Source organism: Schistocerca nitens, chromosome 2 (genome assembly GCF_023898315.1).
Source record: "Schistocerca nitens isolate TAMUIC-IGC-003100 chromosome 2, iqSchNite1.1, whole genome shotgun sequence".
NCBI lineage: Eukaryota > Metazoa > Arthropoda > Insecta > Orthoptera > Acrididae > Schistocerca > Schistocerca nitens.
This window is the reverse complement of record NC_064615.1, coordinates 1,033,249,650-1,033,266,818: the sequence shown is the minus strand read 5'-3', so window position 1 is coordinate 1,033,266,818 and position 17,169 is coordinate 1,033,249,650. Positions and strand designations below refer to the sequence as shown.

The following is a 17,169-nucleotide window of genomic DNA, read 5'->3' as shown; positions in this document are numbered from 1 at the left end:
AATGGAAGAGGACGTAGATGAAGATGAAATGGGAGATACGATACTGCGTGAAGAGTTTGACAGAGCACTGAAAGACCTGAGTCGAAACAAGGCCCCCGGAGTAGACAACATTCCATTGGAACTACTGACGGCCTTGGGAGAGCCAGTTCTGACAAAACTCTACCATCTGGTGAGCAAGATGTATGAAACAGGCGAAACACCCTCAGACTTCAAAAAGAATATAATAATTCCAATCCCAAAGAAAGCAGGTGTTGATAGATGTGCGAATTACCGAACTATCAGTTTAATAAGCCACAGCTGCAAAATACTAACACGAATTCTTTACAGACGAATGGAAAAACTAGTAGAAGCCGACCTCGGGGAAGATCAGTTTGGATTCCGTAGAAATACTGGAACACGTGAGGCAATACTGACCTTACGACTTATCTTAGAAGAAAGATTAAGGAAAGGCAAACCTACGTTTCTAGCATTTGTAGATTTAGAGAAAGCTTTTGACAATGTTGACTGGAATACTCTCTTTCAAATTCTAAAGGTGGCAGGGGTAAAATACAGGGAGCGAAAGGCTATTTACAATTTGTACAGAAACCAGATGGCAGTTATAAGAGTCGAGGGACATGAAAGGGAAGCAGTGGTTGGGAAGGGAGTAAGACAGTGTTGTAGCCTCTCCCCGACGTTATTCAATCTGTATATTGAGCAAGCAGTAAAGGAAACAAAATAAAAACTCGGAATAGGTATTAAAATCCAGGGAGAAGAAATAAAAACCTTGAGGTTCGCCGATGACATTGTAATTCTGTCAGAGACAGCAAAGGACTTGGAAGAGCAGTTGAACGGAATGGATGGTGTCTTGAAGGAAGGATATAAGATGAACATCAACAAAAGCAAAACGAGGATAATGGAATGTAGTCGAATTAAGTCGGGTGATGTTGAGGGTATTAGATTAGGAAATTAGACACTTAAAGTAGTAAAGGAGTTTTGCTATTTGGGGAGCAAAATAACTGATGATGGTAGAAGTAGAGAGGATATAAAATGTAGACTGGCAATGGCAAGGAAAGAGTTTCTGAAGAAGAAAAATTTGTTAACATCGAGTATAGATTTAAGTGTCAGGATTTCTGAAAGTATTTGTATGGAGTGTAGCCATGTATGGAAGTGAAACATGGACGGTAAATAGTTTGGACAAGAAGAGAATAGAAGCTTTCGAAATGTGGTGCTACAGAAGAATGCTGAAGATTAGATGAGTAGATCACATAACTAATGAGGAGGTACTGAATAGGATTGGGGAGAAGAGGAGTTTGTGGCACAACTTGACCAGAAGAAGGGATCGGTTGGTAGGACATGTTTTGAGGCATCAAGGGATCACCAATTTAGTATTGGAGGGCAGCGTGGAGGGTAAAAATCGTAGGGGGAGACCAAGAGATGAATACACTAAGCAGATTCAGAAGGATGTAGGTTGCAGTAGGTACTGGGAGATGAAGAAGCTTGCACAGGATAGAGTAGCATGGAGAGCTGCATCAAACCAGTCTCAGGACTGAAGACCACAACAACAACAACAACAGTAATTGAGTAATCGCGCTGCGAAGTCCGTGTGCGCGAATTTTTCTTCAACATCAATAGTGAAGTAGCTGTAATAAGACTTCTCTCATGAATGCAGACGGTAGAGGATTTTTACTTTGAAAAACTCACCAGTTTCGATGGCCAGGAAGTGTTGCAGAGAGAGCGATGCCTTTGTGTGTCCCTGCTTGTAGCGGTCTTTGCTGTCCCGGTAAAGCTGAAGGTGCAGGCAGTCTGAAACAAAAAGAACAGAGATTTTACGTTTTGTATAGGTCACGGATTTTGCATGCCGTGGCCATTAAAGTTTACTGTAAACCCCGTTACATAGCTGCAACAACAAAATAATGGTAGGGAATCTGTATGCGTATGATTTGAAAGGACGAGGAAATATATGTGTTATTAGATCGCACATGATATTTCAAGGCACCAGCACCGTATTAGAGAGGATGGCCTCCGTCAGTCTCATCAGGCAAAGATCCCATACCGCGCAGCGATACTACACGAGAAGATACGTATATATTATCTGTGTATTTTGATGTTACTATTTTTAGTGTCGCTACAAAGACCTTGTGGCCATTAACTGCTGTATATATCATGAACTATTTGCTCAGGATTGTTCATTGCTGTGGGAGCTAGTATGTATCAATTGTACTATGCATCATTTGCACTATGTATCGTTTGCTTTCGTGTAAGCTCCTGACCTAACCCGTCAAAATAATTTTCGGAGAAAGCATTTAGTGCAATTTCGGACGATGTTTTATGCCTACCACCGAACTTAAAAATGTATTTATCCGAGGGATGATAGAAGTCGCCACTAACCACTGAGACGATTTCCAATTGGAAATGAGCCCCAAACTTTCCTTCAACCTTTCAACAACTGTATCTTCTGTATCAGGAGGTCATTAAAAGGACAAATTGTTAATTTATTCCCGCTCATGAGTATACCGTCTACCCATAGTAACTCAAAGCAACAATCTGTTTCAATTTCACTACAAGATAAACGTCATTAACTACTGTATTTAGTCTATCCATATTGAAAACCGTTGGGCCTTTGGTAAAATCTTCGGCTGAAATACTTCCGGCCTTAGCGATGTTTCAGTACCTATACAGCTTTCTACTTTAGGGCTTTCTGTGAGCGCTTTGAGATTTGGTTCGTTCCTAAGACAGCTAGAATACCGTCGTTTCTTGGGTCTATATTCCCCTGGTGTACTCCCTTCGAGAGTTTAGCCCGCTTGTATTTTTTTAATCAGTAATCCATCCAATTACTGCTCGTTTCCGTTTACCATCTACTGGCATGCGTAACACCGTTTTCGTCACAGTCATAATAACCTCTTCCACTCCAGTCTGTTAGCTGCTCCATTTGCTTATTTTCTGTCTTTCGTAGTAATTTCCAACGTATATGTCTCTGCTACGCACTGAGAAAATGTATGATCTTTGATAGCCGTTGTGTTCATAGTCAGTGATTCGCCATACGTGGAGTGGATCTGAGCGAGCTTTCCACATTTAAGTCTTCACATCTTCATGTATAGGTGTCCTCTAATTCTTTTTTCTGCCAACGAGGAATTATTTGTTTCTCATCCTTTCAGTGCTCGTCTTCTTTTCTCCTTCTTATTGGGACATACGTTAAATTTCCTTCTGGCCAGCGAGCTTCCTCCATTCCATCATATGTACATAACACAGTAATTACTTTTGCTTTAATCGGTAGATCATTATAGCTTCATTCATATTGATAAGACTTCTCACTTCATCATTCCCGATTATTTGCGAACGAGATACCATACGTGCAAGTGTAAGAAAGTGAGACCCGTTCCCAGTGCTTCTAATATTTTTCTTATGTTGTTTGTTCACCAATGCTCTATTCTGTAAGCACTAATATACGTCTAAAGTTGCTCTACATGTGTTTATCTCTACACTCATTTTGATTTTATCTAAGCCAAGCAGAACAAGAAATGCATACTTTCAATACATTTCGTCTCTTGTTCATCTATTTTGTAGACTTCTACTGTTCACTTCATCTTCTAACATAAAGCTTGCAAGTTAAGTTCCAAAATGCTAAAATTGCAAATTCACTAAATCTATGTAGTTTTTAAATGAGAGAGGAAAGATGTAGAGAGGGAGTATAAGATGTAGAGAGAGACGGAAATGACATATTTTAATGAAACATTCATATTATTCTCATACATAAACAATGTTTCGTGCATAATTTCCGCTGCAGCAAAACACATTCTCAGCACTGTTTAGGTTTCAAATACATACAGTAACTTATATTATGTACGTATTTGTGCAGTTGTTGTGGGAGGGGTTACAGAATTCGATATTATCCGCTCATGGCTGAATGAGTAGTAAACCACACCAGAAAGCGCTTCAGTGACCAGGCGATAGGATTAAATGCATTGCATAGTGCCCAGCCACCATTCGCGTAAACAAAGCTTAGCACGCAAACAATAGAGGTATAGATTGAGAGCGCGATGCGCCCGCACTGCTGAATTTGAAACCGAGATCCAACGCTTTCAAAAAATGTGACTAACTGGCTCGACAGCAACATTTACTTTGTATCTATGAAATTCATTCGCCGTTGCATAATTAGCTGCATTGGATATGAAGATATAGCCATTGGTGACAAATGAAAAACTCTGCCTGACTGGGACTCGAAAGTCGAGTTCTTGCTCGTCGTGAGAGTTAGCTTTAACTACTTCAGTCAGAACTTCCGTATGTCATATTATCTACGACCACACTGCTCGCAACTTTACTTACTTTTATATTTCAGTCTGCAGTTCACTAAAAATAACACAGAAAGAAGAACCATTCCCACCAGCTTCAGAAGATAAGTATTTCTGAAACAACAATTTGCGAAATTGTGTGATAGACTCAATTGTCATCTTTCGATAGGTCACGGAAATTAGTCGACGGGTACCTCTTGTTTGTTTTCGAAGGCACGAAATCTAAATCATGCCATCTAGTCTTATACCTGAAGGGTCAGTGCACTCGCTTACGACAAAAGGAGGTCAATCACACCAATGGATCAAATCTGTCATCGTCGGATTGTACTCGTATTCGAGTTTTCATTTTCGTCCCTTATTTCCTTCACTGTCCTTTACTGCATCGCAGTTCGACACACTTGTTTAACAGCCATTTGCCTTGTATACCGACTACCCTCTGTGTGGTTTTAGGTGATTTTATGCAGTTCGTCTATGAGTAGCAATAATTGAGTTAATTTGCAGACTTTATCCCAGAAACAAGACACGCAGACACTTGAAATACGAATACCTACCTTCAAAAGTCTACACGACACTGAGACAGATGACACACATAATTTTTCTCTTACTATAAATGAACGTTGTATATATTAGATGGGTAACTGCATCTGAACTAAAATAAAAATCAATGTCATTCAGCGATCGTTTTGCATCGGAGGACGTATTGGCAACCGGTAATCATGTGCTAAAGTACTACACCACACTGTTATTATCACGTTGAAATTATACCATTTTTCTTCGAATGTGAGACGGAAAACGCACTAAAATTGTGCATTTCTCTTCGAATGCATGCCAGTACGCAAATAAAACCGGCGAAAATATGTTTTGTAGCGCTGTCTCCGAGATAACCAGAGACCAGTGTCGAACGCTGAAATAACAGTCAACCGTGCAAAAGTCTAGTCAGAGAAGGGACGCAGCTGCTTATTTACGACTGTGCATTCTCTGATGTGACGCCTCTTTGCCGGCACTAAGGTTGCCACGTTGCTCTCACAACCAGGTCAGTATTTTTCGTTGAAAGTGTGTGACAATTGTTGAGGAAGCAACAAATCGCATTTCGTAGATGGGCTGCTAAAGAGGCTCATTTGCAGTAAATCTTTGGAGGAGAAAGTGGGAGTTAAAGAGTTTGGCAGAGCTATTCGAAATTTAAATCCAACAAGAGGAGGGTGTGGGATGAGCCTCATCGGTTTATCTTAAACTTTGTGAGTAGAAGCAGGTCGATGTCCTTTCACTGTTCCCAGAATATTTCACCTGAGTGGTCTGTAGGGAAAGTTGGAACGCTCCCTAAAGCTCTACGAGTAGAGTGTGAGGGATTTTTGAGCAACACTGGATGAATTAGTGCCGTGCCACAGTGGTGAAGAGCACCTACTGGCCGTGAGTCACATGGGTTTCATTCTCACTGCTATCACCTTTTTTTCCATTTTATTTTATTCCTCACAATGTTAAACGATACTGCGTGAAGAGTTTGACAGAGCACTGAAAGACCTGAATCGAAACAAGGCCCCCGGAGTAGACAACATTCCATTGGAACTACTGGCGGCCTTGGGAGAGCCAGTCCTGACAAAACTCTACCATCTGGTGAGCAAGATGTATGAAACAGGCGAAATACCCTCACACTTCAAGAAGAATATAATAATTCCAATCCCAAAGAAAGCAGGTGTTGACAGATGTGAAAATTACCGAACTATCAGTTTAATAAGCCACGGCTGCAAAATACTAACGCGAATTCTTTACAGACGAATGGAAAAACTAGTAGAAGCCGACCTCGGGGAAGATCAGTTTGGATTCCGTAGAAATACTGGAACACGTGAGGCAATACTGACCTTACGACTTATCTTAGAAGAAAGATTATGGAAAGGCAAACCTACGTTTCTAGCATTTGTAGACTTAGAGAAAGCTTTTGACAATGTTAACTGGAATACTCTCTTTCAAATTCTAAAGGTGGCAGGGGTAAAATACAGGGAGCGAAAGGCTATTTACAATTTGTACAGAAACCAGATGGCAGCTATAAGAGTCGAGGGACATGAAAGGGAAGCAGTGGTTGGGAAGGGAGTAAGACAGGGTTGTAGCCTCTCCCCGATGTTATTCAATCTGTATATTGAGCAAGCAGTAAAGGAAACAAAAGAAAAATTCGGAGTAGGTATTAAAATCCATGGAGAAGAAATAAAAACTTTGAGGTTTCCGATGACATTGTAATTCTGTCAGAGACAGCAAAGGACTTGGAAGAGCAGTTGAACGGAATGGATGGTGTCTTGAAGGGAGGATATAAGATGAACATCAACAAAAGCAAAACGAGGATAATGGAATGTAGTCGAATTAAGTAGGGTGATATTGAGGGTATTAGATTAGGAAATGAGACACTTAAAGTAGTAAAGGAGTTTTGCTATTTGGGGAGCAAAATAACTGATGATGGTCGAAGTAGAGAGGATATAAAATGTAGACTGGCAATGGCAAGGAAAGCGTTTCTGAAGAAGAAAAATTTGTTAACATCGAGTATAGATTTAAGTGTCAGGATTTCTGAAAGTATTTGTATGGAGTGTAGCCATGTATGGAAGTGAAACATGGACGGTAAATAGTTTGGACAAGAAGAGAATAGAAGCTTTCGAAATGTGGTGCTACAGAAGAATGCTGAAGATTAGATGGGTAAATCACATAACTAATGAGGAGGTACTGAATAGGATTGGGGAGAAGAGGAGTTTGTGGCACAACTTGACCAGAAGAAGGGATCGGTTGGTAGGGCATGTTCTGAGGCATCAAGGGATCACCAATTTAGTATTGGAGGACAGCGTGGAGGGTAAAAATCGTAGGGGGACACCAAGAGATGAATACACTAAGCAGATGCAGAAGGATGTAGGTTGCAGTAGGTACTGGGAGATGAAGAAGCTTGCACAGGATAGAGTAGCATGGAGAGCTGCATCAAAACCAGCCTCAGGACTGAAGACCACAACAACAACAACAACAATGTTAAACTACTAGTAATACAAATTAAATATATTTCTACAGTTCAGTTTATATGCTTATGTACACATAATACATTCAGTTTAGCGACGATTACTACCCTTGTAAGTGAAAAGGCTATAGGTGGTGGCAAGAAAGCGAGTATACGTGGAAATTTAGTATGAAAGAGTATCAAAAGAGCTTGAGCTGCATGTATGATGTTCGGATTGCACTTTTTTGCTTTCCATGTCAGTTGTTTGGGAAGAATGATGCGTCGGTACCGTGGGAGTGAAATATATAGAATATATTAAAGCATTAATAAAAAAAGGACGGAAATCATAAACATATATGGAACGTACTGCTTCTTAGTACAGTATATGAATCTAATATTACAACAACATTGAGTCACGCGTTTATTTTTGTAATATTGTAGTATTTAGGCAAAATTTTGCAGGGAGCCGCCACAAGTGCAACATAACCAAGACAAAAAAAAACTGACGTGAAAATCGAAATTTAAAACACGCATTCGGCGGTCTCTGCCCTTTTCTGGCCTGGAAGCCGGATCAGGCTAACCACTATGTTATTCTTCACAATGCCTATAGTGTCCCCGAACGTCATACCATCATTATCACTCCTGGTACGCCTTAGAAAATGCTGCCAATAACCGCTCCATCAGACGAAATCGATATTGTCTTTAATGGTACTTGGACGTCTGATTTCACCCATAATTTTGTTTGTGCCATGATGTGGTGGACGCACTTGTCGTTTAAGGTAACGGAATTTCAGTGGACTCTTTTTTACACTTTACGAAGCTTTCACCTCTCAATGATGTGAGGAGTCGCGGGAACTGGCAGGTGGTTCAGATTCCAGATTAAACTGTAGGATACCTTCTCCCAGTTGGGTTACCAGGGTAGATCAGGGAACACAAGTCACCGAAGGGGCGTTCAGTAGAAAGACTAGGACGAGATCACTGAGCCACACGAAATTATAACTTGGAAATTAATTTGCGCTATGACTTTTGTCTAATATAAGCAAATGTGGCACATATTTTCACCAAACATTCTCATAGGTAATTCTAAATGAAAAAAATGTACCACACTGCTTTTGTAACAAGCTCATGATGACAGCTATTTGATACACCTTTAATATATGATACCAGCTTTAAGCCCCGTTCGTGTTTTCAGCTGTTGGAGGTTTCAGGAATTCTTTGATATGCATCTTTTTCAAAATATGTATGACTTCTGAATTCAGCCTCCCATTTCATAACTGTTGAAAACGAAGGTTTTAAGCAACACAAGTGTGATTATCCCTTTCCCAAACTAACTATCCATGCGGTCTCAGTGTTTAAGAATCATCCGACACCACTTTTCTCTGTTGGTCCATCATGGCCAGGGGATATCGGCTCGTAAGTAGTTTTCAATGTCAATAAAATTCACCAACACCCATGTACTTTAAGATATTTTATTATATTCTGAAAGCAACCATTTCCGGCATTTCATTTTGCTATCATCAGGCCCCATAGCCTTCTATCCAAATAAATGAACTTGTCGTATATTGACATAAATCACTGGATGTCGTGAATTGCAATCGTTATACAATTGCTTCATACGCAGACCTGAGTTGCTGTCACGTTAATCTCTGAAGTAATTGTATAACAATTGTAATTCACGAGATCGAGTGATTTATGGCGCTACACGATAAGTTTGTTTATTTTGATAGAAGCGTATAGGGTCTGAAGATGGCAAAATGAAATGCCGAAACTGGTTGCTTTCAGAATAAAATAAAATATCTTACAGTATACGGCTGTTGGTGAATTTTATTGACACTGAAAAACAAAGACACCACTTCCCGTCGACACCAGCTCGACTCTCGGTTTTTGCTTGGTTTTTTATTATATTTATCTGTTATTTCTATTTGCTTGTCCTACTGGAGAGTTACGAATATATGCGGTACGTTTTTTTATACAAAAATACCTTCACTCTAAAAAAACTAATCACCCAGGTATTTTTTACATTTAACTTAAACAAAATCTGTTAAAAGTAAAAATTTGTGGTAAGAGAAATTATATTTTGTCATTATGCTTTAATCTCTGCTTTTCTAAGTACAAAATTAATGTCACAGTAATGGTAAATGTAACTTTTCTGAAAATTATCTTTGGTCGTATGTTGATGGCATGTGAGGCAGTCTCTGCTGAAAGGTTGTTGTGGTTATGGTTTCGCTCTCTGTTAAGCCTTGTTTCGAATCTGTTCTGTTAAGTTTTGCAGTATGTTCATTGTCTTTTGTGACTGATAAAGATATTAATCTGATAAACATATTAATTAACAGCTATATGAATCACAAAATTACTGTGTGATAAAGCGTATGACTTGGAATATGTCTGTATACAAGAAAAACGATGAAATAAATAAGCAACAGCTCACAATTAGTGTTCAGTCATTTACGAAGCAAAGCCTAGACCTCCACATTGAAAAGTTTTGAGATATGAATTTTAGCCTTGTGCCACTAAAGCAGAAAACAAAGATAAGTAAAAATAGAGATTTCATGTGAGTTCCACTCAATGGACTATTTTTATTTTGCAAGATAGATATGACTCACTAAAATTAAACGTCACCTATTTTTCTGATTATTGTCAGTAACACGACTGTGACGGGTAGTTACAAGGTGCCCGCTTCTTATAAGCCTTCAACACCTTGGATGTACTTCTCCTGGCGATATACCATGTGACAAATGAATTTTATGATGGCACATTATTCCAGTTTATCCATTCAGGCGAGAACAAAAACTGCAGCAGAAGTGTGTATAATAACGTTACTCTGTACAGCAATTACTTACGTCAATTTCTAACGTTTAGTATCGTAAAAAACAAGTACTTTTATGACAATGATATCACGCTGTTACGTCATCGACTATTCTCCTTTCCCTTGCATTTGTCAATGAATGCTATCTTCATTGATTAAAGAGTCGAATCTCAAATGACAAGGGCATTCCATTCGGATCATATACACAAAAAAATCTTACCATTCAATAACAATTTGCACCTCATTGTTAATCTGTATTAGTAATCGGCCAAAACAGCAACTTTGTTACCCGCCCCAAACTGCAGGTTGCCTATCTAAAGGCTTCCCAAAGCAACAAAACGTTGATTTTAAATATTTCATAAAATTATTTACCGAACTGAAAATTTTAAAATCTTGCCATAATCCACTCATCAAGTGTCACAATCTTACATTAAAGGCTTAACAAAATAAATCAAGTTCTAAAGTGAAGCCTTTCACCTATTAAGCACACGGTCATATAATTATAATAATTAACTGTTTGGTGGCTTTGGTAAATCACGCAAAACCCAATAAGCCAAGAGGAAAGGTACGTCGTTTTAGGTGATAGTATTTGGTTCTGAACGAAAAAACTTCACATGGATATATGCCCTATTCCGAATAAATTCTGAGATAGAACACATTGAATGTACGTTGCTAATTATTTTCAGTGCTGTTCAAACATTGGCCACCGGCCTATCGGCCTTACCGCAGTGGTAACTCCGTTTCCCGTCAGATTACCGAAGTTAAGCGCTGTCGGGCTGGAGTAGCACTTGGACGGGTGACCATACGGTCTGTCGAGCGCTGTTGGCATGCGGGGTGCACTCAGCCCTTGTGAGGCAAACTGAGGAGCTACTTGATTAAGAAGTAGCGGCTCCGGTCTCGGGCCTTCATGGCCTGTTCAGGAGGAGTTTAGTTTTATTTTCATTGGTTATTAAACATTGTCGTTGTTTACAACGTACCGCAGCAGTATAGAGGAAGTTGAGCGAACGGTTTGATACAGAACACTAGTCGGGAAAGTACCTCAAAGTGGCCTTCAAAAGTTGTAGATTTACAGCGCACTCGCATCTCGCGAGAATTTCAGTATTCTCACGCTCTCTTTGCTCAACCTGTTAATTCTAGAGAAAAAATAAATTCGACCTTTTTTGTTGGAAATTTAATATAGCTTAATTTTATGCCTCGACACGTTTCCATCAGAGGACGCGGATTTACAGTTATTCTAGAAAAACCTACAGAAGTAATATTAAATGTGTTATATCTCGGAAACCAATCGCAATGGGATATAGAAGGTGTTACAAAAAGGTACGGCCAAACTTTCAGGAAACATTCCTCACACACAAATAAAGAAAAGATGTTATGTGGACATGTGTCCGGAAACGCTTACTTGCAATGTTACAGCTCATTTTGGTTTCGTCAGTATGTACTTCCACCTACGTTCAGTGGAGCACCTTATCATGATTTCATACGGGATAGTCTACCTGTGCTGCTAGAACATGTGCCTTTACAAGTACGACACAACATGTGGTTCATGCACGATGGAGCTCCTGCACATTTCAGTCGAAGTGTTCGCACGCTTCCCAACAACAGATTCGGTGACCGATGGATTGGTAGAGGCGGACCAATTCCATGGCCTCCACGCTCTCCTGACCTCAATCCTTTGTCTACGCAACCCCGGTACCAAATGTAGAGACTCTTCGTGCTCGTATCGTGGACGGCTGTGATACAATACGCCATTCTCCAGGGCTGCATCAGCGCATCAGGGATTCCATGCGACGGAGGGTGGATGCATGTATGCTCGCTAACGGAAGACATTTTGAACATTTCCTGTAACAAAGTGTTTGAAGTCACGCTGGTACGTTCTGTTGCTGTGTGTTTCCATTCCATGATTAATGTGATTTGAAGAGAAGTAATAAAATGAGCTCTAACATGGAAAGTAAGCGTTTCCTGACACATGTCCACATAACATATTTTCTTTCTTTGTGTGTGAGGAATGTTTCCTGAAAGTTTGGCCGTACCTTTTTGTAACACCCTGTATGTCCATGTGAAGTTGTTTTTTTTTCGGAATCACTAATACTATCACCCCTCAAAGCATGTACCTTTCCTCGTAACGCACCCTGTGTATCTTAACTCAACAGTGTTGAAGAATGCGAACACTCAGCTTGACAGTTCCAAGCATTTTTGAAACATTTTCCCGTTGACACCCCGCTCCCTCCCCCACAACACAGTAAAATTTGATTTGCATACTGTAGATCTTCAGTATATTTTAATCTGTTACCTCTTTACCAATAACTCTATTGGCAATAAATTTTGCAGATATTCTGCAAAGTACCACTGAATGGACCTTGAAAATTATAGCATTATACGACACACAGTTCGCGAGACACGACGTCGTAAACATGGTGCAACGTAAAATACTAGCTTTTCTCAAAGGTTTTATACGTGGGAGTTCTGTATGTTAAAGAATCGGCCTCTGGGCTGTTACTGCTAAGGTCTAATTGCTCACGCAGTGCTTGCATATTATTGTTATTAGAGTTAATTACCGAATAAATTTTTTTTTCTGTATGACCTATCGCTCCCATCAGCTATAATTATGGATTGGTCTACCATTTTCTGTAATGCGTATAACATAGGCTGAGCAGTAGCTACATCTACATCTACATTCATACTCCGCAAGCCACCCAACGGTGTGTGGCGGAGGGCACCTTACGTGCCACTGTCATTACCTCCCATTCCTGTTCCAGTCGCGTATGGTTCGCGGGAAGAACGACTGTCTGAAAGCCTCCGTGCGCGCTCTAATCTCTCTAATTTTACATTCGTGATCTCCTCGGGAGGTATAAGTAGGGGGAAGCAATATACTCGATACCTCATCCAGAAACGCACCCTCTCGAAACCTGGCGAGCAAGCTACACCGCGATGCAGAGCGCCTCTCTTGCAGAGTCTGCCACTTGAGTTTATTAAACATCTCCGTAACGCTATCACGGTTACCAAATAACCCTGTGACGAAACGCGCTGCTCTTCTTTGGATCTTCTCTATCTCCTCCGTCAACACTGATGAGCAATACTCAAGTATAGGTCGAACGAGTGTTTTGTAAGCCACCTCCTTTGTTGCTGGACTACATTTTCTAAGCACTCTCCCAATGAATCTCAACCTGGTACCCGCCTTACCAACAATTAATTTTATATGATAATTCCACTTCAAATCGTTCCGCACGCATACTCCCAGATATTTTACAGAAGTAACTGCTACCAGTGTTTCTTCCGCTATCATATAATTATACAATAAAGGATCCTTCTTTCTATGTATTCGCAATACATTACATTTGTCTATGTTAAGGGACAGTTGCCACTCCCCGCACCAAGTGCCTATCCGCTGCAGATCTTCCTGCATTTCGCTACAATTTTCTAATGCTGCAACTTCTCTGTATACTACAGCATCATCCGCGAAAAGCCGCATGGAACTTCCGACACTATCTACTAGGTCATTTATATATATTGTGAAAAGCAATGGTCCCATAACACTCCCCTGTGGCACGCCAGAGGTTACCTTAACGTCTGTAGACGTCTCTCCATTGATAACAACATGCTGTGTTCTGTTTGCTAAAAACTCTTCAATCCAGCCACACAGCTGGTCTGATATTCCGTAGGCTCTTACTTTGTTTATCAGGCGACAGTGCGGAACTGTATCGAACGCCTTCCGGAAGTCAAGAAAAATAGCATCTACCTGGGAGCCTGTATCTAATATTTTCTGGGTCTCATGAACAAATAACGCGAGTTGGGTCTCACACGATCGCTGTTTCCGGAATCCATGTTGATTCCTACATAGTAGATTCTGGGTTTCCAAAAACGACATGATACTCGAGCAAAAAACATGTTCTAAAATTCTACAACAGATCGACGTCAGAGCCCCCACTCTGTCATACGCATTTACTCAGTCGACCTTATCTGCGGCTTCAGCCAGATTTCATTACCCGTAACGATCGTGGCTCCAATGCAGACTGTGAGGGCTAGGAGGCGCATCACGGTCATGACTCACCAACCAAGCAGAGACTAAACTCGATGGAAGTTTGACGTCACTGCGGTTCTCGTCTACTTTTTTTTCAAGCAGAGTGTACAGTGACCTTTATGTCTGCTGACTTCTAGAGGTGTTCTCACTGTGATGGAGATGGAACTCCCGACGTGTGCGAAGATGTATGTTTAATCCTCACGGCTCCAACCACGGGTGCTGTGCTCTTTGCAGAGAGAGAGAGAGAGAGAGAGAGGGGGCTAATCTTAACGACATTACGTTCGCATTGCGAGAGCTCGCCAAGTGCAATCATGGCCGGGGTGGTATGTTGGAGTCGCTGAGGCACTTTCTCTCTGCTAGAGTCCTGCATCCTTTTGTAGAGCAATTACCATGGACGACAGCATAATAAAGTGTCATCTCGCAGCACCTGTCTACAAACGGAATTCGTAACGTGTGTCAGAAGAGCTACACACATCCAGGCTTCCAGGTTCTCTTCAGTGGCCGAGCACACACGGAAATTCGTGCATGTGTGTGTGTGTGTGTGTGTGTGTGTGTGTGTGTGTGTGTGGAAGGGGAGGGAGGTTGAGAGAGTAATGCGAGGAGGTGGGAGGGGGTAGAGTTAGGCAGGCTGAGAGAGAAGGAACTCGCGAGTTATATATGGTAGCAGATTCTGAGTCCGACAACTCGCTCCTGCAATATGAATCGCATCGCGAGGTACTGCAAAAAATAAATGCATAAATAAAAGCCAGCACCAGGCATCCGGCATATCGCGAGCCAGCGTTCCGTGACGTGAACAGTCACGCACCGGGATTGCGAAATGCAAATCAGCGGATCTGCGCCGTTTCAATCAATGGTGTTTCCCTAGTTATTGAGTCTGGACTAATAATGTGCAATATTACAGTATTAGGCAGAAATGTAGCGGAAGTCACTGTAATACTGTAGCAGTAACAGGCAGAACATCAGTTCCGCTTTTGTGTAGGCGATTTTTCGCGGAACAGACTAGCTGTGATTTTAAACATTTCCGTATGCGCCTTTTTTGTACATAATGACAATGACATAGGCGTTTGCAATTGCCTTGAATGCTACGCTGTTAAGTGATTGTCAGCTCCTATGAAAGATAGGACTTCATAAGAGTAGGGTCAAGTCTCCATTTCACTACTGACAATATTTTAAAAGAGTTTTTAAAAGTTGGTTTATTCTAGAATATTTGCAACAATGATATCCTCAGTAAAATTCTGAAGAGTTGCTTAACTCAGATTGTCCTTTACGGGTTCACCAAATATTACAAACATTAAATAACAAAACAAAACTTGTTGGTATTTTCTGTCACATACCTCAGGCATCTGATTGTGTGAATCACTATATTCATCTAGATAAACAGAGGTTTCAAGCAATTTACGGTATATCCAATCAATGCATAAAGTCATATTTAACTAAAAGAACACAGGAAATTCTAGTTGATCGTGCAACCTATGTAAGCAGGTGAGACTGTTCTGACTGCGGACTGATCACGTAAGGGGTTCCAAAGGGCTCGATCTTCGGTCCACAATTGTTTCTCATATAAGTGAACGACCTTCCGTCTAATCTACAACGAGTAAGATTAGCCCCTTTCTCAGACGACATTACTACTGTAATCAATCCAAATATACCTACAGCGACAAAAGAAATGGTAAATAATGTTCTTGAAAGTGTTATTGTGTGCTTTTCTGCGAATGGTCTCACTCTCACTGCAGAAAGTATAACATATTCAGTTCTGCATGTCTAGACGTACTACACTACTGATAAGTTTAACAGAGGTTGTCAACTCACTACACTTGGAAAGAGACTATACTTGTCTTGTCTGTACTTAAATCTTCAGGCACAAAGAGCACGTGAACTGGGCTGGCTTTTCAGGCTGAACTTGGGCCCCCTGGATATGAGAGGTAATAGAATAAATCTGTTATTAGAGTATTTGCTAATACAATTTGAAATCACTTAATAAGACGCTAGCATCCTCTGCCTACCGAGTACCAGTTAATTTATATTCATCGAAGTTTACACTTTGTCCACATGGGATACGACTAGGACAACAGAAGTAAGTACATAGTTCAAGACACCAAGGTCCACGAGCCCTTAATATCACCACGTTAATGCTTAAAATAGCTGCAAGTGTAACGTACGTGATACTTTCAGTATAAAAAAGGTACTGTCAGTGCTAGAAACCTTAAGTCAGCAAAACGGAGCGAAAATTCCAAGTTTTCATTAGTTAATTTTGCCTACGTGTATGCGAGCACTGTTCAAAACTAACTTGGCTTGGAAGCAGTATAATTTTATTCTTCAGATATTTTTGCTAGCTGTTATTTCGTTTCCTTTGTTTACAGATGTCTTTTGTTCATTTTCTGTGCGAGTTTGCAGCCTGGTAGGTACGCAACTGAAATGTGCGATATGCGAGTGCCCATCACGTATCCAATCAATGCCTCATTTCATTAGTAAGTCATTTCCATATCTTCCACACCCCATATTCATCGCAGTATTCGTAAAAGTATAAAAATGTAAGTACGCATCTGTTTATGTATTTAAGTATGTCCCACATCTCCTACTAACCCACTGAACCGATTTCAACCAAACTTGGTACATATATCCCTTAGTGTTAGGCAACAATCGCCTTGGGAGTAAGACCACCTGACTACCACAGTTCTGGAGAAATAACGCCATAACAATGAAATGCGTGAAAAACTGCCGCATCAAGCATGACGTTTAAATTTACTGCTTCTTTGGTACAAACGCTCTTCGCAACATATTTCTCAAACAGTATCACATATGCCACTCAATGTACATTGTACGACACTTAGTTCAAGAGATACTGCGTCATAAACACTGAGATGGGTGAAGAAATGTCGCATCATGTATGAACTTTTATTACATTTATTTTTTACACCTAAGACACTCCTACAGTCGAGTCATCTTATGGTAATCCCTGTCATCTGACAGTGCTTTTTACAGCTTTCGACTGTGAAGTGCAAATGGCTTTAGGCGAAAAACGTAGCCGTCTACAGAGCTACAAAATGCCTTGCCAGATACACGTTTACAAAATGGTGTTGTAGACAGGCGAAGCAGCTGCGCCCAGTATACAGAA

At 40.6% G+C, this 17,169-nt stretch overlaps 1 protein-coding gene across 1 annotated transcript in view; it reads right to left on the bottom strand.

The window, feature by feature from the left end:
• The window catches only part of LOC126235512 (uncharacterized), a 58,268-nt gene extending 43,797 nt beyond the window's left edge, over nucleotides 1-14,471 (bottom strand). Inside the window, exons 1-2 of the mRNA XM_049944230.1 lie at nucleotides 14,444-14,471; nucleotides 1,681-1,782 (exon numbers count right to left, since the gene is read on the bottom strand). Coding sequence (XP_049800187.1) covers nucleotides 1,681-1,782; nucleotides 14,444-14,471 — 130 coding nt within the window. The remainder of the gene's footprint in view (nucleotides 1-1,680; nucleotides 1,783-14,443) is intronic.
• Between the last annotated feature and the right edge of the window lie 2,698 nt (nucleotides 14,472-17,169).